This window comes from Aplosporella prunicola, assembly GCF_010093885.1.
Source record: "Aplosporella prunicola CBS 121167 unplaced genomic scaffold K452scaffold_3, whole genome shotgun sequence".
Classification (NCBI taxonomy): Eukaryota; Fungi; Ascomycota; class Dothideomycetes; order Botryosphaeriales; family Aplosporellaceae; genus Aplosporella; species Aplosporella prunicola.
Window position 1 is genome coordinate 1,243,401 of NW_022983531.1, and position 14,270 is coordinate 1,257,670.

The 14,270-nt window shown below is 56.4% G+C and overlaps 7 protein-coding genes across 7 annotated transcripts; 3 read left to right on the forward strand and 4 right to left on the reverse strand.

The window, feature by feature from the left end:
• K452DRAFT_283614 (uncharacterized protein) lies at positions 1-850 on the reverse strand. The gene has a single exon (XM_033539799.1). The coding sequence runs from the start codon at positions 682-684 to the stop codon at positions 259-261; it is 426 nt and encodes a 141-aa protein (XP_033402044.1). The 5' UTR covers positions 685-850; the 3' UTR covers positions 1-258.
• Positions 851-1,062: 212 nt separating this feature from the next.
• Positions 1,063-2,714, forward strand: K452DRAFT_348880 (uncharacterized protein; the record flags this gene model as incomplete). The annotated part of the gene is made up of 5 exons (XM_033545563.1): positions 1,063-1,198; positions 1,220-1,344; positions 1,431-1,640; positions 1,871-2,189; positions 2,294-2,714. The coding sequence occupies 5 exons, from the start codon at positions 1,063-1,065 to the stop codon at positions 2,404-2,406; spliced, it is 903 nt and encodes a 300-aa protein (XP_033402045.1). The 3' UTR covers positions 2,407-2,714.
• Positions 2,715-3,591: 877 nt separating this feature from the next.
• K452DRAFT_109136 (uncharacterized protein) lies at positions 3,592-6,689 on the forward strand. The gene is made up of 4 exons (XM_033535001.1): positions 3,592-3,964; positions 4,016-4,292; positions 4,357-6,068; positions 6,152-6,689. The coding sequence occupies exons 1-4, from the start codon at positions 3,918-3,920 to the stop codon at positions 6,360-6,362; spliced, it is 2,247 nt and encodes a 748-aa protein (XP_033402046.1). The 5' UTR covers positions 3,592-3,917; the 3' UTR covers positions 6,363-6,689.
• A 416-nt stretch (positions 6,690-7,105) lies between these two features.
• K452DRAFT_109200 (uncharacterized protein) lies at positions 7,106-7,943 on the forward strand. The gene has a single exon (XM_033535003.1). The coding sequence runs from the start codon at positions 7,231-7,233 to the stop codon at positions 7,654-7,656; it is 426 nt and encodes a 141-aa protein (XP_033402047.1). The 5' UTR covers positions 7,106-7,230; the 3' UTR covers positions 7,657-7,943.
• Positions 7,724-8,111, reverse strand: K452DRAFT_109169 (uncharacterized protein). The gene has a single exon (XM_033535002.1). It carries the CDS (start codon positions 7,989-7,991, stop codon positions 7,791-7,793), a length of 201 nt encoding a protein of 66 aa, XP_033402048.1. The 5' UTR covers positions 7,992-8,111; the 3' UTR covers positions 7,724-7,790.
• Positions 8,112-10,013, reverse strand: K452DRAFT_109210 (uncharacterized protein). Its single transcript, XM_033535004.1, has 4 exons — positions 9,918-10,013; positions 9,562-9,860; positions 8,942-9,374; positions 8,112-8,885 (listed from the first exon to the last, which is right to left on the reverse strand). Exons 2-4 carry the CDS (start codon positions 9,702-9,704, stop codon positions 8,232-8,234), a joined length of 1,230 nt encoding a protein of 409 aa, XP_033402049.1. The 5' UTR covers positions 9,705-9,860; positions 9,918-10,013; the 3' UTR covers positions 8,112-8,231.
• An 802-nt stretch (positions 10,014-10,815) lies between these two features.
• K452DRAFT_340986 (uncharacterized protein) lies at positions 10,816-13,220 on the reverse strand (the record flags this gene model as incomplete). Its single annotated transcript, XM_033545353.1, has 6 exons — positions 10,816-10,919; positions 10,973-11,982; positions 12,038-12,224; positions 12,589-12,634; positions 12,698-12,869; positions 13,031-13,220. 6 exons carry the CDS (start codon positions 13,218-13,220, stop codon positions 10,848-10,850), a joined length of 1,677 nt encoding a protein of 558 aa, XP_033402050.1. The 3' UTR covers positions 10,816-10,847.
• Positions 13,221-14,270: the final 1,050 nt, after the last annotated feature.

The window sequence follows — 14,270 nt, forward strand, 5'->3', positions numbered from 1 at the left end:
AAAAAAAAAAGAAAGAAAATTTCTAAAACGACGCGTTTCTCTGTGAAGAATTACAGACGGATGCCGTCTATGGCGGTCATCTTGAGGAATCCGAATTTGTTGCTTTTGGTTGGTCCAGGGAAAACAGTTCATAGGGTTAGGTAGCAGCGTCCAGCTCGTTTTGCATCCAACCCAATAGAAACGAGACTTCAATCCAAACAACGAAACTCGAGCAAGACAACGACAATCCCAATACGAAACACGAATCCAATTCCGTCACTAACCCAGGACGCGTTCGGCTTCACCCCACTGCATCGCCTTTTGCTGGCAATCAGCACTGGCCCTCTTGACATGCTGGCCGAACTCGGTCGTGTCACCACTGCACATCAGCGTCATTTTGCCAGTGGTGTCATTGAAGAGGACATCAGCAAACATGCAGCGCTGCATGATGTCGGACTTTTGCTCGGCCTTCTCAGCCGCGAAGCGGTCGGGCGTGATGTGGAGGTTCTCGAGCATGCGCGCCGTGTTGGACACAAAGTCCCACATAAAGAAGACCTTGCCGCTGCGCATTTGCTCCTGCTGCTCGAAATTCTGCTCTGCTTCAAGGGCGGTGATGAGCCCCTTCAGCGAGTCCTTGAGAGCGTTGAAGGGGAGCGAAAGGCCTTCATTGCTTGGAGCATCGGCGGATGTGGTGGATGACGCCATGATTGTGATTTGAGAGGTGGAGAAGATGGAATGGAGAAGTAAAGAGACCAGACGATGAATGCTGGCGCGTTTTTTATAGTCGCCACTTGGACGGATGGAATCCAATGGATCTGAACCGAATTTCAACACTTCTTGATGAAACAGACACAGACATGGATTGGAACGTACATGAGGTATGGTTGATATGTGACCGACTGCGAGACGCGCTCACTTAAACGCCAAAGCACGTGACGCCTCGTCGAGTCATGGTGGTGCGATGAGCTCAGCGGCCGACGTTTTCCCTTGCGGGCATCCGCCGCGGACATTCGCTGTCCGCTCAACTCACTTTCCTTCCAGTCATCTCTTCAATTCACCCTGCCATAGCCCGTCTCCGCGACCATGGCCCAAGCAAGCGTCTCCCGATCCGGCGCCTGGGTCTCAGCCCTACGCAACGCGACGCACTCGAAAACCGCAGCTGCCGGCGCGACGCGCCGCGCCGTCACTGCTTCGCCATGCCTCAATGCCTCGTCGACGCGTGCCTACTCGGCGCGGACAGCTCCCAGGAACCCGGCTTCAGCTCCGTTGAGGCAGCAGCAGCAGCAGCGCGTCCGCGCATTTTCGAGCTCGCCCCGGTCCGGCTACAAGACGGTGCAGGAGGCCAAGTCGCGACACAAATCCGGGGTCAGTCATGACCGCAGGTGGAGGAATGGCCTGCTGCGTGGTCGCAAGCCCGCGCTGTGCGGATGGTTCACTGACTCTGGATGCAGCCGTTCTCGTTGAAAGCCGCGGGTCTGTTCTTCGCGGTCGGCGCGGGCCTGATCGCTTATTTCCGCCATGAGAAGGCGAGGATAGAACGGCAGCGCATTGCGGACCAGACGAAGGGGATGGGCAGGCCGAAGGTCGGTGGCGCCTTTGATCTTGTCGATCAGAACGGAAACCGGTTCACCGACGAAGACATGAAGGGCAAATACGCGCTGGTATGTGACACCAAATCCTACGCAAGGTAGAAGGCAGTAGCGAGGAACCTCGTTTTGCAAGATGCTTTGGAGTGCGGGCGAGATCTTTGTGTGATGCCTCGGCAGGCGCTGTGTGGTTGGTGTAACCGTGCAAGCGAGCACAAGAATGCCCTACAGTGACAGCAGCTATCTTGCAGATCGTCTCTGCCGTACGCCACGAACAATGGCTGAATTTGGGCTTACGATACCAGGTGTACTTCGGCTTTACCCACTGTCCTGACATCTGCCCCGAGGAGCTGGACAAGATGGCCGAGATGATTGATCAGGTGAAGGAGATCAGTGGCAACACGATGCGGCCCATCTTCATCACCTGCGACCCGGCGCGCGACACGCCCGCAGTCATGAAGACGTATCTGGCCGAGTTCCACCCGGACATGATCGGGCTGACGGGCACGTACGAGGCCGTCAAGTCCGTCTGCAAGGCCTACCGAGTTTACTTCTCGACGCCGTCGGACGTCAAGCCCGGCCAGGATTACCTGGTCGATCACAGCATCTACTTCTACCTGATGGGTAAGTACGGACCAGGCCCGCAACCCCGATCACAACGTACCCCGGACACGGGCTATGCGTCTAGAAGCTAAGCACAGCGCGCGCTAATGCCACATGCCCCGCAGATCCCGAGGGCGACTTTGTCGAGGCCCTCGGCAGGAACCACACGCCAGCGCGAGCGGCGAAGATCATCTCTGATCACATTGGCGACTGGCGAGGCAAGCTGGACCGCAACTGAACTAGGCCGCAGGCGATTGATGAGCGGGGGTGCGTGTGTGTAGAGAAGAGACGGAAGCCAGCCGCAGTGGCGCAGTGATCTGCAGGCTGTTGCACCCACATCCTCTCGTTGACGATGCAACGAGGCGCTGCGCCCATGTAACCATACTCCTCTGAAAACATGTAGAGCAAAAACCAAACAAACTTGTACTCTATGAGTATCTACGACGGCGAGACGCCGCCAATGGCAACACAGCTACTGCTAGGAGTAGGAGTGGACTGCAACCAGAAATAACCCCATGACCGCCGTGCCTCACCAGGCGCGAAAAAGCAACAATGACATGCCAAACCAAACCAGCCACCCACGACGGGGCATGATTGGTGGTGAATTCACTCTCGAACCGTCTCTCCACAGGATCAACGGCACGGCGGCGGCAGCGGACAGTACAGCAGGTGGCGCGCGGGCAGAGATAAAGGCAGGATTGCGGAACGGACCCGTATTGGGGTCGGCGACGGGGACGGGTTGTGGGTAAAAAGCTGCGCTGCGATAGCGGCACTCCATGGCACGGTATGGCACGGCCGTATCGCGTGCGTATCGCGTCGGCAGTTCCTAGGAGTGTCTGTGGGTGGGTGTCGCGTGCTCGTTATCGCTGCTCTGCACCAAGCGAGGAGTCAGCCACAAACAAACAACAACGAGCTTCAACGACAAACAGTCACACACCTCACGCCGCGGAGTTCGCCTCTCGCCTCTCGCCTCTCGCCTCTCGCACCCCACCCGTGCCCGACCCAAGACCCGCCAGGCCGCGCACTATCCAGCCAGCCATGTAGCTAGCTACTAAGGTACCTACACAATAGCCGGCGCGACATCCATACCCACACCTAACGCCAACAGCGAGCCAAGCCAAGCTTTCCCAGAGAGCCGCAAAGCGCAAACGACTCCGACAAAGCCCAACAGGGTCACGACTCACGACTCGCGCCCCCTCAACCACGGTCGAGTCGTCCAATCCGCTCGCATGGATATATTATCGGCGCTGCGATCGTGCGAGCATTGCATGATGGCGCCCCGCCGGGGGCTGCCGAATCGGGCTATCTTGTCTTGCTTCGCCATGCCAATGCCAATGCCTGCAGCTAGGTAGGCCGCAACCGTTATCCGTCCGCTATCGCGGCGCTCTCGTATTCACGCGGCTGGTGACTCTCGACCCCACGCAGGCGCTTCTAGCGCCCTTCTATGCAGACAACCGCGCCGTCGGGGCTGCAAGCTGCGATACCGGGGTTCTGCTTGCCTGGGATGCGTGCCGCGCTGCAGGTGTGCTTGCCCGCCTTTGTGTGTGGGCGGTTGTGCTATTTATCTAGTCCCTGGGCCCTCGACCCTGACGGTTCTTTGTCTCCCCTTCCCTCTCGTGTTTCGAGGCTCTTGTGCTTGTGTAAGAAACACAAAGTTTCCTGTTCAGCCCAATTCTTAGGGCTTGTTCGTCCTTTTTTGCGCTTTGAAGCGTCACTGTCACTGCCACTGTCTGGCCGCGGCTCTTCAAGATGAACGCCAACGAGACCATCGACCACACCGTCGAAGTCGGCGACGGGTACGCAATCCCCAAGCCCAAGCCAAACGACCATACTGACCTGTTACGCAGTGTGCCAGAGCAAGAAAAGACCATCTACCCGCACGATGACTCAATGACCAAAGACGCGGCTATCGGCGAGACGAAATCCGTCCAGGTGTCGGAAGAGGAAGTGCCAATCCCGGAGCCAGACCCCTTCGTCCCCTTCGACGATCTCCCTGAGGAACGGGACCGCGTCCTCACCATCCGCGCCGTCGTCATGGGCTGCATCTGCGGCGCCCTCGTCAACGCCTCAAACGTCTATCTCGGTTTGAAGACCGGCTGGACCTTCACTGCCAACTTGTTCGGCGTGCGTATACTGCTGCCCCGCTTGAACCAACCGCCTAGTTTCTCTCCCGCTAACGCTTTCATAGGCTATTCTCGGTTTCGCTGTCATCAAGTTCTTCTCCACCGCCTTTGCTGAGAACTTTCCTATCCTGGGCGGCGGCTTCGGCCCCAAGGAAAACAACATCATCCAGACCGCGGCCACGGCCTCGGGCGGTCTCTCCAACGTCTTCGTCTCCGCGTACCCCGCGCTGTACCAGCTGAATCTGGTGTCCACGCCCTCCAAGGACTTCTGGCGCATCGTTTCCCTCACCGCCGTCGGTGGCTACTTTGGGTTCTTCTTCGCCACACCGCTGCGCAAGTTCTTCGTTATCCATGTCGCGCGCGAGCTGAACCTCATCTTCCCCACGGCCTCGGCCACGGCCATGACCATCCGCTCCATGCACGAGGCCGTCTCGGGAGCGGCCATTGCCAAGCTCAAGACAAAGGCCCTGGGCTACTCGTTTGCTGCTGCCATCATCTTGCGCGTCGTCTCCCAGTATGCCACCGGCATCCTCTGGGACTGGCATATCTTCACTTGGTTCTTCATCTGGGGCGACTACAAGAACCTCGCCATCCACGTGGAGAATTGGGGCTGGCTGATCGAGTTTACCCCTGCTTTCATCGGCTCCGGCATGCTCGTCGGTCTCAACGTTGCCTTCTCCTTCTACGGCGGAAGTATCCTTGCCTGGGCGATTATCGGCCCCGCGCTTGTTCATAACGGCGCCGCTTTCGGTGTGCAAGCATCCGAAGACCCCAAGTGGAAGGACTACATGAGCTTCGCGTCCCTCGGCGCCAGTGCTTCCAACAAGTACACGCCCAGCCCCCGGTACTGGCTCCTTTGGCCCGGCGTCCTGTGCATGATTGCGGTCTCCTTCACCGAGCTCGCCATGCAGTGGCGCATCTTCGCCATCGGTTTCCGAGCCCTTTGGCGCGCCTGCTATGGCGTCGGCGCAGCCATCTCCCGCGCCGCCGGCAAGCAGACCAGCGGACCCAAGGAAACCGCGTCGGAGGCAGATCAGGACATGGCCAAGGACCCGGCCGACCCGAAGGACCTGGTCAAGATGTGGATGTGGCTGCCCGGCCTCGTCCTCAGCATCATCTGCACCTGCGTCGTCATGGGCGTCGAGTTCGACATGCCAGTTGGCATGTCCATCCTCTCCGTCTTCCTCGCCTTCTTCTTCTCTCTCCTCGCCATCCAGTGCACCGGTGTCACAGATACCACTCCCTTGACCGCGGCCTCCAAGGCCTCCCAGATCGTCCTCGGTGGCGCAACCAAGGGCGAGCATTGGGCCGTTGCCCACGCCCAGAAGCTCAACCTGCTCGGCGGTGCTATCGCAAACATGGGCGCCAACCAGTCCACGGACCTGGTCGCCGATTTCCGCGTCGGCTTCCTGCTGCGCACCCCGCCGATCCAGCAGTGGATCGCGCAGGGCGTCGGCACCATCGTCGCCATATTTCTCGCCCCCGGCATGTTCGTCCTCTTCGCCACCGCGTACCCGTGTATTCTGGACGCCGAGGCCGCGTCTTGCACGTTCTCTGCGCCCTCGGTCTCCGCGTGGCGCGCCGTCGCCGTCGCCGTCACGGATCCAGAGTTCCCGATCCCGACCTCGTCCGGCATCTTCGCTATCGTATTTGCCGTTTTCGGCTCCGCGATGGTGCTTGTCCGCCACTTTGTCTGGACCGGCAAGTGGGAATGGATGCGCGCGTACCACCCCAACATGATGTGCATAGCGCTGGCGTTCGTCCTGCCACAGACCTAGTAAGCCCTCTCTTTCTTGACCCCTTCCCCCAAAAAAATAAAACAAAAATAAAAACTCATCCTATCTCTCTAACTCCCCTCAGCTACGGCCTAGCCATGATCATGGGCGCAGTCCCAGCCTGGTACTGGGCCAAGAAACATCCCGAGTCGTTCGCCATCTACGGGTACGCCATCGCGGCGGGCCTGATTTCGGGCGAGGGCATCGGCGGCGTCGTCAATGCTATTTTTCAGATTGCCGGCATCTCGGGCGATAAGTATGGCTCCAATGTTGCGTGTCCGGGGGATGCGTGCTAGGCGTGCGGGGGGGTGGTGGAGGGGTTAATGTCTGTTTGTTTGTTCTGAGATGTTGGATGTTGACTGGGTGGGCTTTCTTTCCTTTGATATCCCCTGTACGAGTTAGTAGATTACGATTGATGCCTGTTTCTTTGGTTTTAATGCTTGACGGCGAGGGTTTTGGTTCTTGTTGCGTTCTATCGGTGTGTCTATGTCTATTTCTATGTGACGGTGCTTGTCGGATGTGTCTAGTTAGGTATGAATGGTTGCAGTAGGTGCTGCTATTGCGAGAGCGAGAGCGAGAGTTAGGTAGTTTAAGTCAGTGCCCCAGTCGCAGCAAACGTCATGAGTTCGTTCGTTAGGTCGTTAACTTGAACCAGCGCCCTGTCGTCAGCACCGCAGAACGAAGAAAGTGCCTCCAGTACAGATTACAGTTTCACTTGACGCGAACCATCTATCCAGGAGTTTCGGCACGGAAGAGCCGTACACAACACGCACGCAAGCGGGCAAGCAAGCAATCCGCAGGCGCGAAGCCGTCCAAAGCTGGAGCGTCAGCCTTGCTTGCTTGCGCGTTAGTCTCTCCAGGCCCCGTGAGCAATACCAGCTGGCAGCAGGCAGACGCCAGGCCTCGCCATCGCATTGTCGAACCTACTGAGCAAGCTTCAACACCTTTCGCTGAACCGCGGGTTCGTTCGCCGTTGATGTTGAGCCTACGCCGCGTGTGGCGCTGCTGCTACGGTGTGTCCTGAGCCGAGACTACCTACCTACATGGGTGCGCGCGCGCAGGGGCCCGTGTCGTCGTCGCTGCAACGCGGCATGGGCAGCGTTGAGCCGGCAGCTTCTACGTGCGTGCCTAGCGTGGTAACCTAATGAGAGCCCACGGTAGGTGATGACAGAGCTAGGGGTGCCGATGCAATACGATGCGGCGCGCGAAAAAAAAAAAAAAAAAAAAAAAAACAAGGAACCGGCAATGGGTCAGGACCGTAGGAAGAAGGAAAAAACAATGAACAGGAAAGAGGGAAAGACCCATGGAAGGCAGCAGCAGCAGCAACAACAACAGCAGCGCGAACAAAGCCAAGCCAAGCCAAACGTCCGCAACCGCAACGTCAACGTCAAAAGTCCAAGCGTCGAAAGCTGCTGCACCAAGCACCTACCTACCCACGTCCATATATTACGGGCAAACGCAGCCACAAACGCAGACACGAACGCAAACGCAAACGCAAACGGCGTCTGCGAAAAAGAGGGAAAAGACACGCAAGAAATAAGAGAAATGAAGAAGAAAGACGAAACAACAAGGAACAAGGCCGACAATTAATGCACGCATAGGACTCGCAAAGGAAACTTTTACGCTCCACGGCTTACGCTCCGTGGCCGGAGCCTGCCCCGTCGTCTTAAAGCATGCCGCCATCAGGCGTAACTTTATGTGTGGTCATTAGAGAGGTTTTGTCTTCATAACTTGGAGCGTTTTTCCATCAGCAGCAAAGCAAAACACAAAGAAAAAAAAAGTTTGACTCGTCCTGCAGTGGTCCTTGTTGGTCGTCGAAGATCTCTTAAAGCAAGCAAGCAAAGCAAAAAAGCAAAAAAAGAAGAAAAAAGGCAATTAAGCATCCCGCCACACCTAGCAAAGGACCATCTCCATTCCGCAGCCATCTAAGAAGAAGAAGAAAGTCGCCGTTTTTATCTGTGGCGACCTTTTGCGCAAAGAAAGACGAACTATATGCCCATGGGTATCAGCAGATCCCGGAAGCAGCCGGGGGGTATCAGCAAAGGAAAAAAGCCACGTGAAATCGGGTGTCCGATGTCCCAGCATAAAAACTCCAGTCGCTATGCAAAGCTATTTCGTTTCGACTTTCATTTCAGCCTGCCCATTCGCCGCGCGGGCGCAGGTGATCAGGTCGACTGTTCGGTAGTGTTGTTCATCGATGAAGCCCTGAGAGAAACAACGGGCGGCAGGTTGTTGAAGGTGATGTACGTGTCTAAGATGCTCGATGATCGAGTCGCAAATGTCTCCGCCTGGAGTCGGTCCGGCCAGGGGATGTTGGGCATGTCCTCCATGGACGGAACGTCGACATCCTCAGGGGCGTTCTTTTCCCAAAGACGGACATCGAGGTTCCAGCGCTGGATCGCACGAAGACGCCTGGTCCGGATGAGATCGTTGAGTTGACGTTCCAGATCTCGGCAGATCCTCCGCAAGGCAACAGAAGCCTCCATGGTAGTCTCTTCAAATTTCTTCCACTCTTTTTCATGAGCCTCCAGCCTATCCTTCTTCTCCTTTTCCTGTCGCTGTTCGAGAGACACCATTGCGTTCTGGTGCTTTACTTCCAAGTCTTGGTGAGCTTTTTCCTGAGCCTTGAGTCTTTTCTTGTCCTCTTCTGTAACTCTCCTTTTCTGCAAATCAGCAACTGTCGAACCGCTGCAGTATCTCTTCATATGCTTCAGAGCATTCATGCTGTTTTCATGAGCCTTTTGCTGGGTTCTGAAGAGGGAGAATTGCTCTCCTGCTTGTCTCCTATTGACGTCGTCCATCTCCTTGGTGTTCTGTTTCTTCGTGTATCAGCCATGTTCCCTAGTGTCTCATAACAGTTTCGTCTGAGGCTTACCTTTTGGATTATCATCTCCTTCCATTCGCGCTTTTGGTTAGCTAACGTTGTCTCAGAGAATTTCTCATAGAACTGGAGGAGGTTCCTTTGTTTGATTTCGAAGGAGGAGATCCGCTCGAACATCTTGCAGTACTCAGCCCACATTTTTGCAAAGCTCGGGCTCTCCATTGCGAGTTTCAGCGCAGTTCGCTGGGCGTCCGAGATCGTTCCATTCAGGGTGGCTTGGGGAGCAACGAGCGAATCGCTGCTTGAAGGCCTCGAGGGATCCATCAAAGCAAGTGAGTGCACGTCAATGTCGGTGGCCGAGCTGGCCGAATCGTCTCTGTTTTGGACTGTTCTATGGATGCCGCGCCCCCCGACATAACTGCTGAAACGATTGGAATATTCTGGTCTCTCATGTCTAGTCGACACTATAGCAGACTCATCTTCGCGACTAGAGGCAGTTCGGTCAGTATGGCTTATTCACCGAAGAAGATGCAAAAAGGGAGAAAAAGAGACCGCTGAAGCGGGCCATCGTGGCGAAACCATGATTGGATCTTGGGAAGCGACAAGTTAGGCATTGCGATGCTCAGCTCGGCGCGCGCTATGCTGAATCGCAAGGACAGGGCGAAGATACGTACCCTGTGGATCTTCCGCGCAGGCGCGTTGACTGCTTCCTGAGCTTGTCCTTGAGACTGGCGCGCATCGAAGAGAAACCACTGCCGGAAAAGCGAGAGTAACGATTGCTCGCAGGAGTAGAAGGCGGAGGTGAGGTGGAAAACATTGCGCTCGAGGCTAAGGAGGCGCTGTCGAGCCTGTCGTTGGCGCATGGCGACTCCGGGGTGGTGACGTCGGACGGGTAAGAGCCCTGGGTATCTCCAGAGACCGAGGAGCGGCGAACGGGAGAAATGGTGATGCTCAGGCGGTTGAGCTGGGCGACCTGGGAGGGGTCAGTCAGCGCTAATGCAGGGCGGCTTCGTGTGCGGCGAAAGCTCACAGTCTTGTCCAGTTCAGCAACCTCAATTCCGGCGGCAACGGCCTGGTTGCGCAAGGTCTCGTCGAGGCCCTCCTCACTCTGGCCCTCCTTGAGCTTCAGGGCCTCCTTTTCATAGAGAATGGGGTGGAAGAGAGGCAGGCAGGCAAAGTCGGTCAACGAGTCCATGGCTGCGGACAGCGTCGCGCCGGAGCGCAGGGCATTGGCGGTTGTTGCAAAGGTTAAGTGTATGCAGGCGGGTAGGCCTGCACGTAATGGCGAGTCAGAGGTGCTCGGCAGTGATTCTCGCAAATCAAACGGCGCCCTCCAGCCTTGCCAGGGCCAGGACCACTAACGAAAGCCAGGCCCGTCGCACGATTTGTTTTGGCGAGAGCCGCTGGCCCGAAGCGGCTGGCTAGCACTAGCAGTACCTAAACCACCCTTGGATCACTCACACTTTTTTCTGCACGACAGGGGCCCACGCCCACGCGACGAGGATCCCAGGGGCTGCTCAGCTCGCGCTGGCCCACCCTCTGCCACGCGATAAGTCGGTGATTGCGAGCAGATCGGTGCAGATCCCCTGTGAGAGTCTGCATCACGAGGCCGAATGTGCACCACCACTTAATCTCCGACTTGGCCGGTGCTCCAGACATCTACGTGACACGCCCTGCAACAACTCGTCATCTGCCGGTTTCGCTTCTTCCATCATGGCGGCCCTTCTCCTCGTCTCGACCCGTCCATGCCGGCCACATGGCTGCACGGCCTCCCATCGAAGACTGACCGAAGCCCATGACGTTTTAGGTCCCGCCGCTTGCTCGAAACACCTACCACGTACGTCCGACGACTCAGGTCCCTCCGGGGATTGCGAGCAGCCCTATCCGCTCCGCTAAAAATGACTGCAGTCGACGTTTCAATTTTATTTCTACCTCAGTCAACTCTTTTCTTCGAGTCCACCTAAGACTGGTCCTGATGGAATCCCACCCGCATACGCATGCCGTCAACCGGCTTAGCCGTCACCTGTCGTGTCTACGCCCGTCAGCATCATCGTTACACGTTGCGGGGAAGTCGCGGGTGCCTACATTAAACAGCTCGTGCTCCACCTCGTACTGGCCCTTGGCATTGACGACCAGCTTTCCGTCTTCATCGCGTCGCAGCTCGCCAGTCCCAACCTTGACAAAGTCGTACCTGTGGACTGCAGTTGCTATAATAACTCTGGCCTCTAGGTTTGCCAGCTCCTGCCCTATACAGTTACGAGGACCTCTCTCAAACGGTCGCCAAGCGCTAGCGGGTACCTTGCCCTCCCCGCTGCCATGTTTCTCGGGGACGTCGTCATCTGCGGACGTATTAAGGTCGTCTAGCCAGCGTTCAGGCACGAAATCGTCTTTTGTCTCGCCATATATCGCGGGATCGCGATGAATCATGTATTGGCAGTTGTACAGGACAACGCCATCGAGACAGACCTCCTTGCCGTCAGGCAACGTGACAAAAAATCCATCGCCATACGGCACTCTGCGCGCGGAGCCTGCGGGTGGATACAGGCGGAGGATCTCCTTGATAATGGCCGAGGTGTAGGTCAGCTGGTTAATTGCCCACTCGCCCCTGGACACCAGAATCTCCGCCATGGACTCGTAATCCGTCGCTGGACCAAAGACAGAGTAGAGTTCAGCACGGAGCTTTGCCATGACCTTGGGACTACGAGAAAGCTCGTAAAACGTCCATTGCAGCATGATGCTAGTGGTGTCGTGACCAGCGAACAGGAACGACTTGATCTGGTCAGCTGTCACTTGGAGCACATGCGGTGTCAGCTCTTTGACGTCGCGGAGGCTGAGGGCGAGGACACTGCGCGTCTTTTGAGTCTCCTCACTTTCCTGGATCTCCTGGAACTTTTGACGGACGGCGTCTTTGATGGCTTGGTCGGCCAGACGCGCAAGCTTCCTTCGCTGCCACAAGGTCTTGAGGTTGAAGGTGAAGCCCATTTCGTTGCCGTCCGCCGTATACGACGTCGTAAGATCGCGGTAGTATCGCACGATTTCGCTCTGCTCTTCTCTGGGCCGCTGCGCGTCGAGGTCCACGTCCATGGTGACAGCCCCTGAAGATCTGTTAGCGGCAGTGCAACGCTAACGTGGGAGGCTTCAGTGACATGCCGATAATGTCAAAGGTAAGATCAATGCATAGGCCATCGAGTCCAAATTCTTCGCCCTTGCGAGCGAGATTGTCTAGTCGGGCAACGAACTGTTTCGTCTTGTCCATAATCTGCGGCAAGAGAGTCATTAGATGCTGAGGCGCGAAGCCGGCATTGTAACGCTTGCGCAGGGATTTCCATTCTTCTCCCTACAAGCACCAGCAGAGTCAGATACCAAGTTTCTGAAGTATGTCGTTAAGGGGGGATCGTGGGATCCTCTCAGTCACGGCAAATCCTATCAACTCTCACTGGCATCCAGAGAACTGGACATTATCTATTTTTGGTCAATATGGTATGGGAATGATAGTGGAGTGGAGATTGTTGCTTACGTGCAAAACAGACCAGTTCCGCACAACGTGCCCAAACTGAGGATCTTCGCCTATCTACACGAATGAAATACGCAAGGACAATTGATATGCTCAGAGAGCCTCCCATTGGCTCGGGCAAGAGGACGAGCTTGAGACGGACGCAAGAGAAGAGATAAAAATGAAAAAATTGTGGGACCTAGCTCACCTGTCTGTGGATAAGGGCATGCTCGCCAATTAGAGGGTCCAGTTGCCTTGGCGATCATTAGCCATCAAATTTTCGGCGGTTGGCGGAATACTAATCATCACACACTTACCTCATCGTGGGCGACTTGGGCGTGCTATAAGGGTGCAGTTTCGAGGGCCGGGAGACCTGCTCCGCCACCTCGTGCGAAGTGATGACGCAGATGGCCCAGTAGAAGGGGCGCAGGTCGAACATGACCATCGGCGGCACACCCAGCGTTTTCGCGATTTCGTGGAAGACGTAGTCTTGAGTTAATCCGTCAGTCAATGCTTTTGGCCGACTCGGGTACTCGAGTACAATGGGAATACGCGGAAGCAGTGTCCGCCGTGCCGCCATTATCACGTCAAGATGAGATGATTGATGATGAGGGCGGCGGGTGGGACAGTGCAACCGCAACACCACGCACCAGAGTGCCGCCTGATGTCGCCTTTAGCGTACGCATCCGCGATAGCCTTGCCATGTCCCCAGAGCAAGCTCGTCGGGGGGCTAGGGATATCAGCGAACTGGCGGTAGCGGATCCGGCGCAACTCGACATAGAGGTAGCCGGCCAGGAGCGGGAGGGCAGCCAGGAGCAGCGTGGCGATAGCTCCAGGCATGGCGAGCTGCAACGACAAGAGAAGGTACGAGTAGACAAGACGAGGGAGCGAGCAAGGAGGCGATGTGCGAGAAGCAGGTGCTGCGCCGTTGGAGCCAGCGCTCCGGTCGCGCGCCTGTTATACCTACGCCATATTGTTGTAGGAGCCGGCGCAGCTTTGCTCGTCGGTCCGCCGCGTACAAAGTTTACGGACGGGCCCGCCGACCAGCTTCCTTGGTGCGGTGCAGCGCGGCGGCGCGCATGTGTGCGGATGAGCAGTATCATGGTTGACTCGACTCGTCTGGCCTGCCTGGTGGCCAATCTTATTGCTCCTGGTGGGATAGAACCTTCGACGCTAGGGAGTCCCCTCTGCCCCGCCTATGCTTAGCGCTCGCTCGATTATTGCCCCTTTGGTGTCTAGCTCGCTTCTACTGCGCTCCCTTGTGCGTTTCTATATGCGAGTACTCTACTATGTAGGTAGGTGGGTGCGTAGGTACGAGTACGTTGATGCTTTTTTCTCTGTCCTGTTGACTTGTGCTCGTCGTCACGACGCGCGCTTCGTGGCTCGTGTGTGCTTTGGCTCGACAAAGCGCGACTCGACAGTGCAGTATCAAATAGCCCACATGTAGTTGTTTGTGTTTGTTAGAGAGGACTTTTCTGTTGATTGAAGTCTTTTTCCTTTTTTCCTTTTTTTCCTTTTCCTTTTCTTTTTTTATGCCGCAGCTCATCGTCAGGTACCAATACTTGCGCTGCGCTGCGCCTCAGTAGGTAGGTACAGTAGGTGGATCAGAGCCAGGGGGGTATCGGCCACGACGTCACGCTGCAGCTCTGTCGCGTGGGCGCAGATAATCCCTGCCGCTGCCTGTCGCCTGCACTTTTTTTTCCTTTTTCTTGTACTTGCTGCGGGCTTATCGATAAGCCCATTCGCTCACTCACTCGCTCGCGGCAGAATTCTTTGGCGGGGTCTAAACGCCGCAGAAGCAAATAACTACACTACCTAAACATATTCTCCGCGCCACAGGTGCTGCAATCGAATTGCTTTTCCCCTACGCCCGCATACAGTACGCTTCCT

Coding starts and splice junctions, on each gene's coding strand:
- K452DRAFT_109200 (XM_033535003.1), top strand. CDS start 7,231: ATGACAGAGCTAGGGGTGCCGATGCAATACGATGCGGCGCGCGAAAAA.
- K452DRAFT_109169 (XM_033535002.1), bottom strand. CDS start 7,991: ATGGCTGCGGAATGGAGATGGTCCTTTGCTAGGTGTGGCGGGATGCTT.
- K452DRAFT_109210 (XM_033535004.1), bottom strand. CDS start 9,704: ATGTTTTCCACCTCACCTCCGCCTTCTACTCCTGCGAGCAATCGTTAC. Junction 9,375..9,561: donor CTGCGCGGAAGATCCACAGG/GTACGTATCTTC, acceptor AACTGCCTCTAG/TCGCGAAGATGAGTCTGCTA. Junction 8,886..8,941: donor AGGAGATGATAATCCAAAAG/GTAAGCCTCAGA, acceptor TGATACACGAAG/AAACAGAACACCAAGGAGAT.
- K452DRAFT_283614 (XM_033539799.1), bottom strand. CDS start 684: ATGGCGTCATCCACCACATCCGCCGATGCTCCAAGCAATGAAGGCCTT.
- K452DRAFT_109136 (XM_033535001.1), top strand. CDS start 3,918: ATGAACGCCAACGAGACCATCGACCACACCGTCGAAGTCGGCGACGG. Junction 3,965..4,015: donor ACCGTCGAAGTCGGCGACGG/GTACGCAATCCC, acceptor CCTGTTACGCAG/TGTGCCAGAGCAAGAAAAGA. Junction 6,069..6,151: donor TTCGTCCTGCCACAGACCTA/GTAAGCCCTCTC, acceptor AACTCCCCTCAG/CTACGGCCTAGCCATGATCA.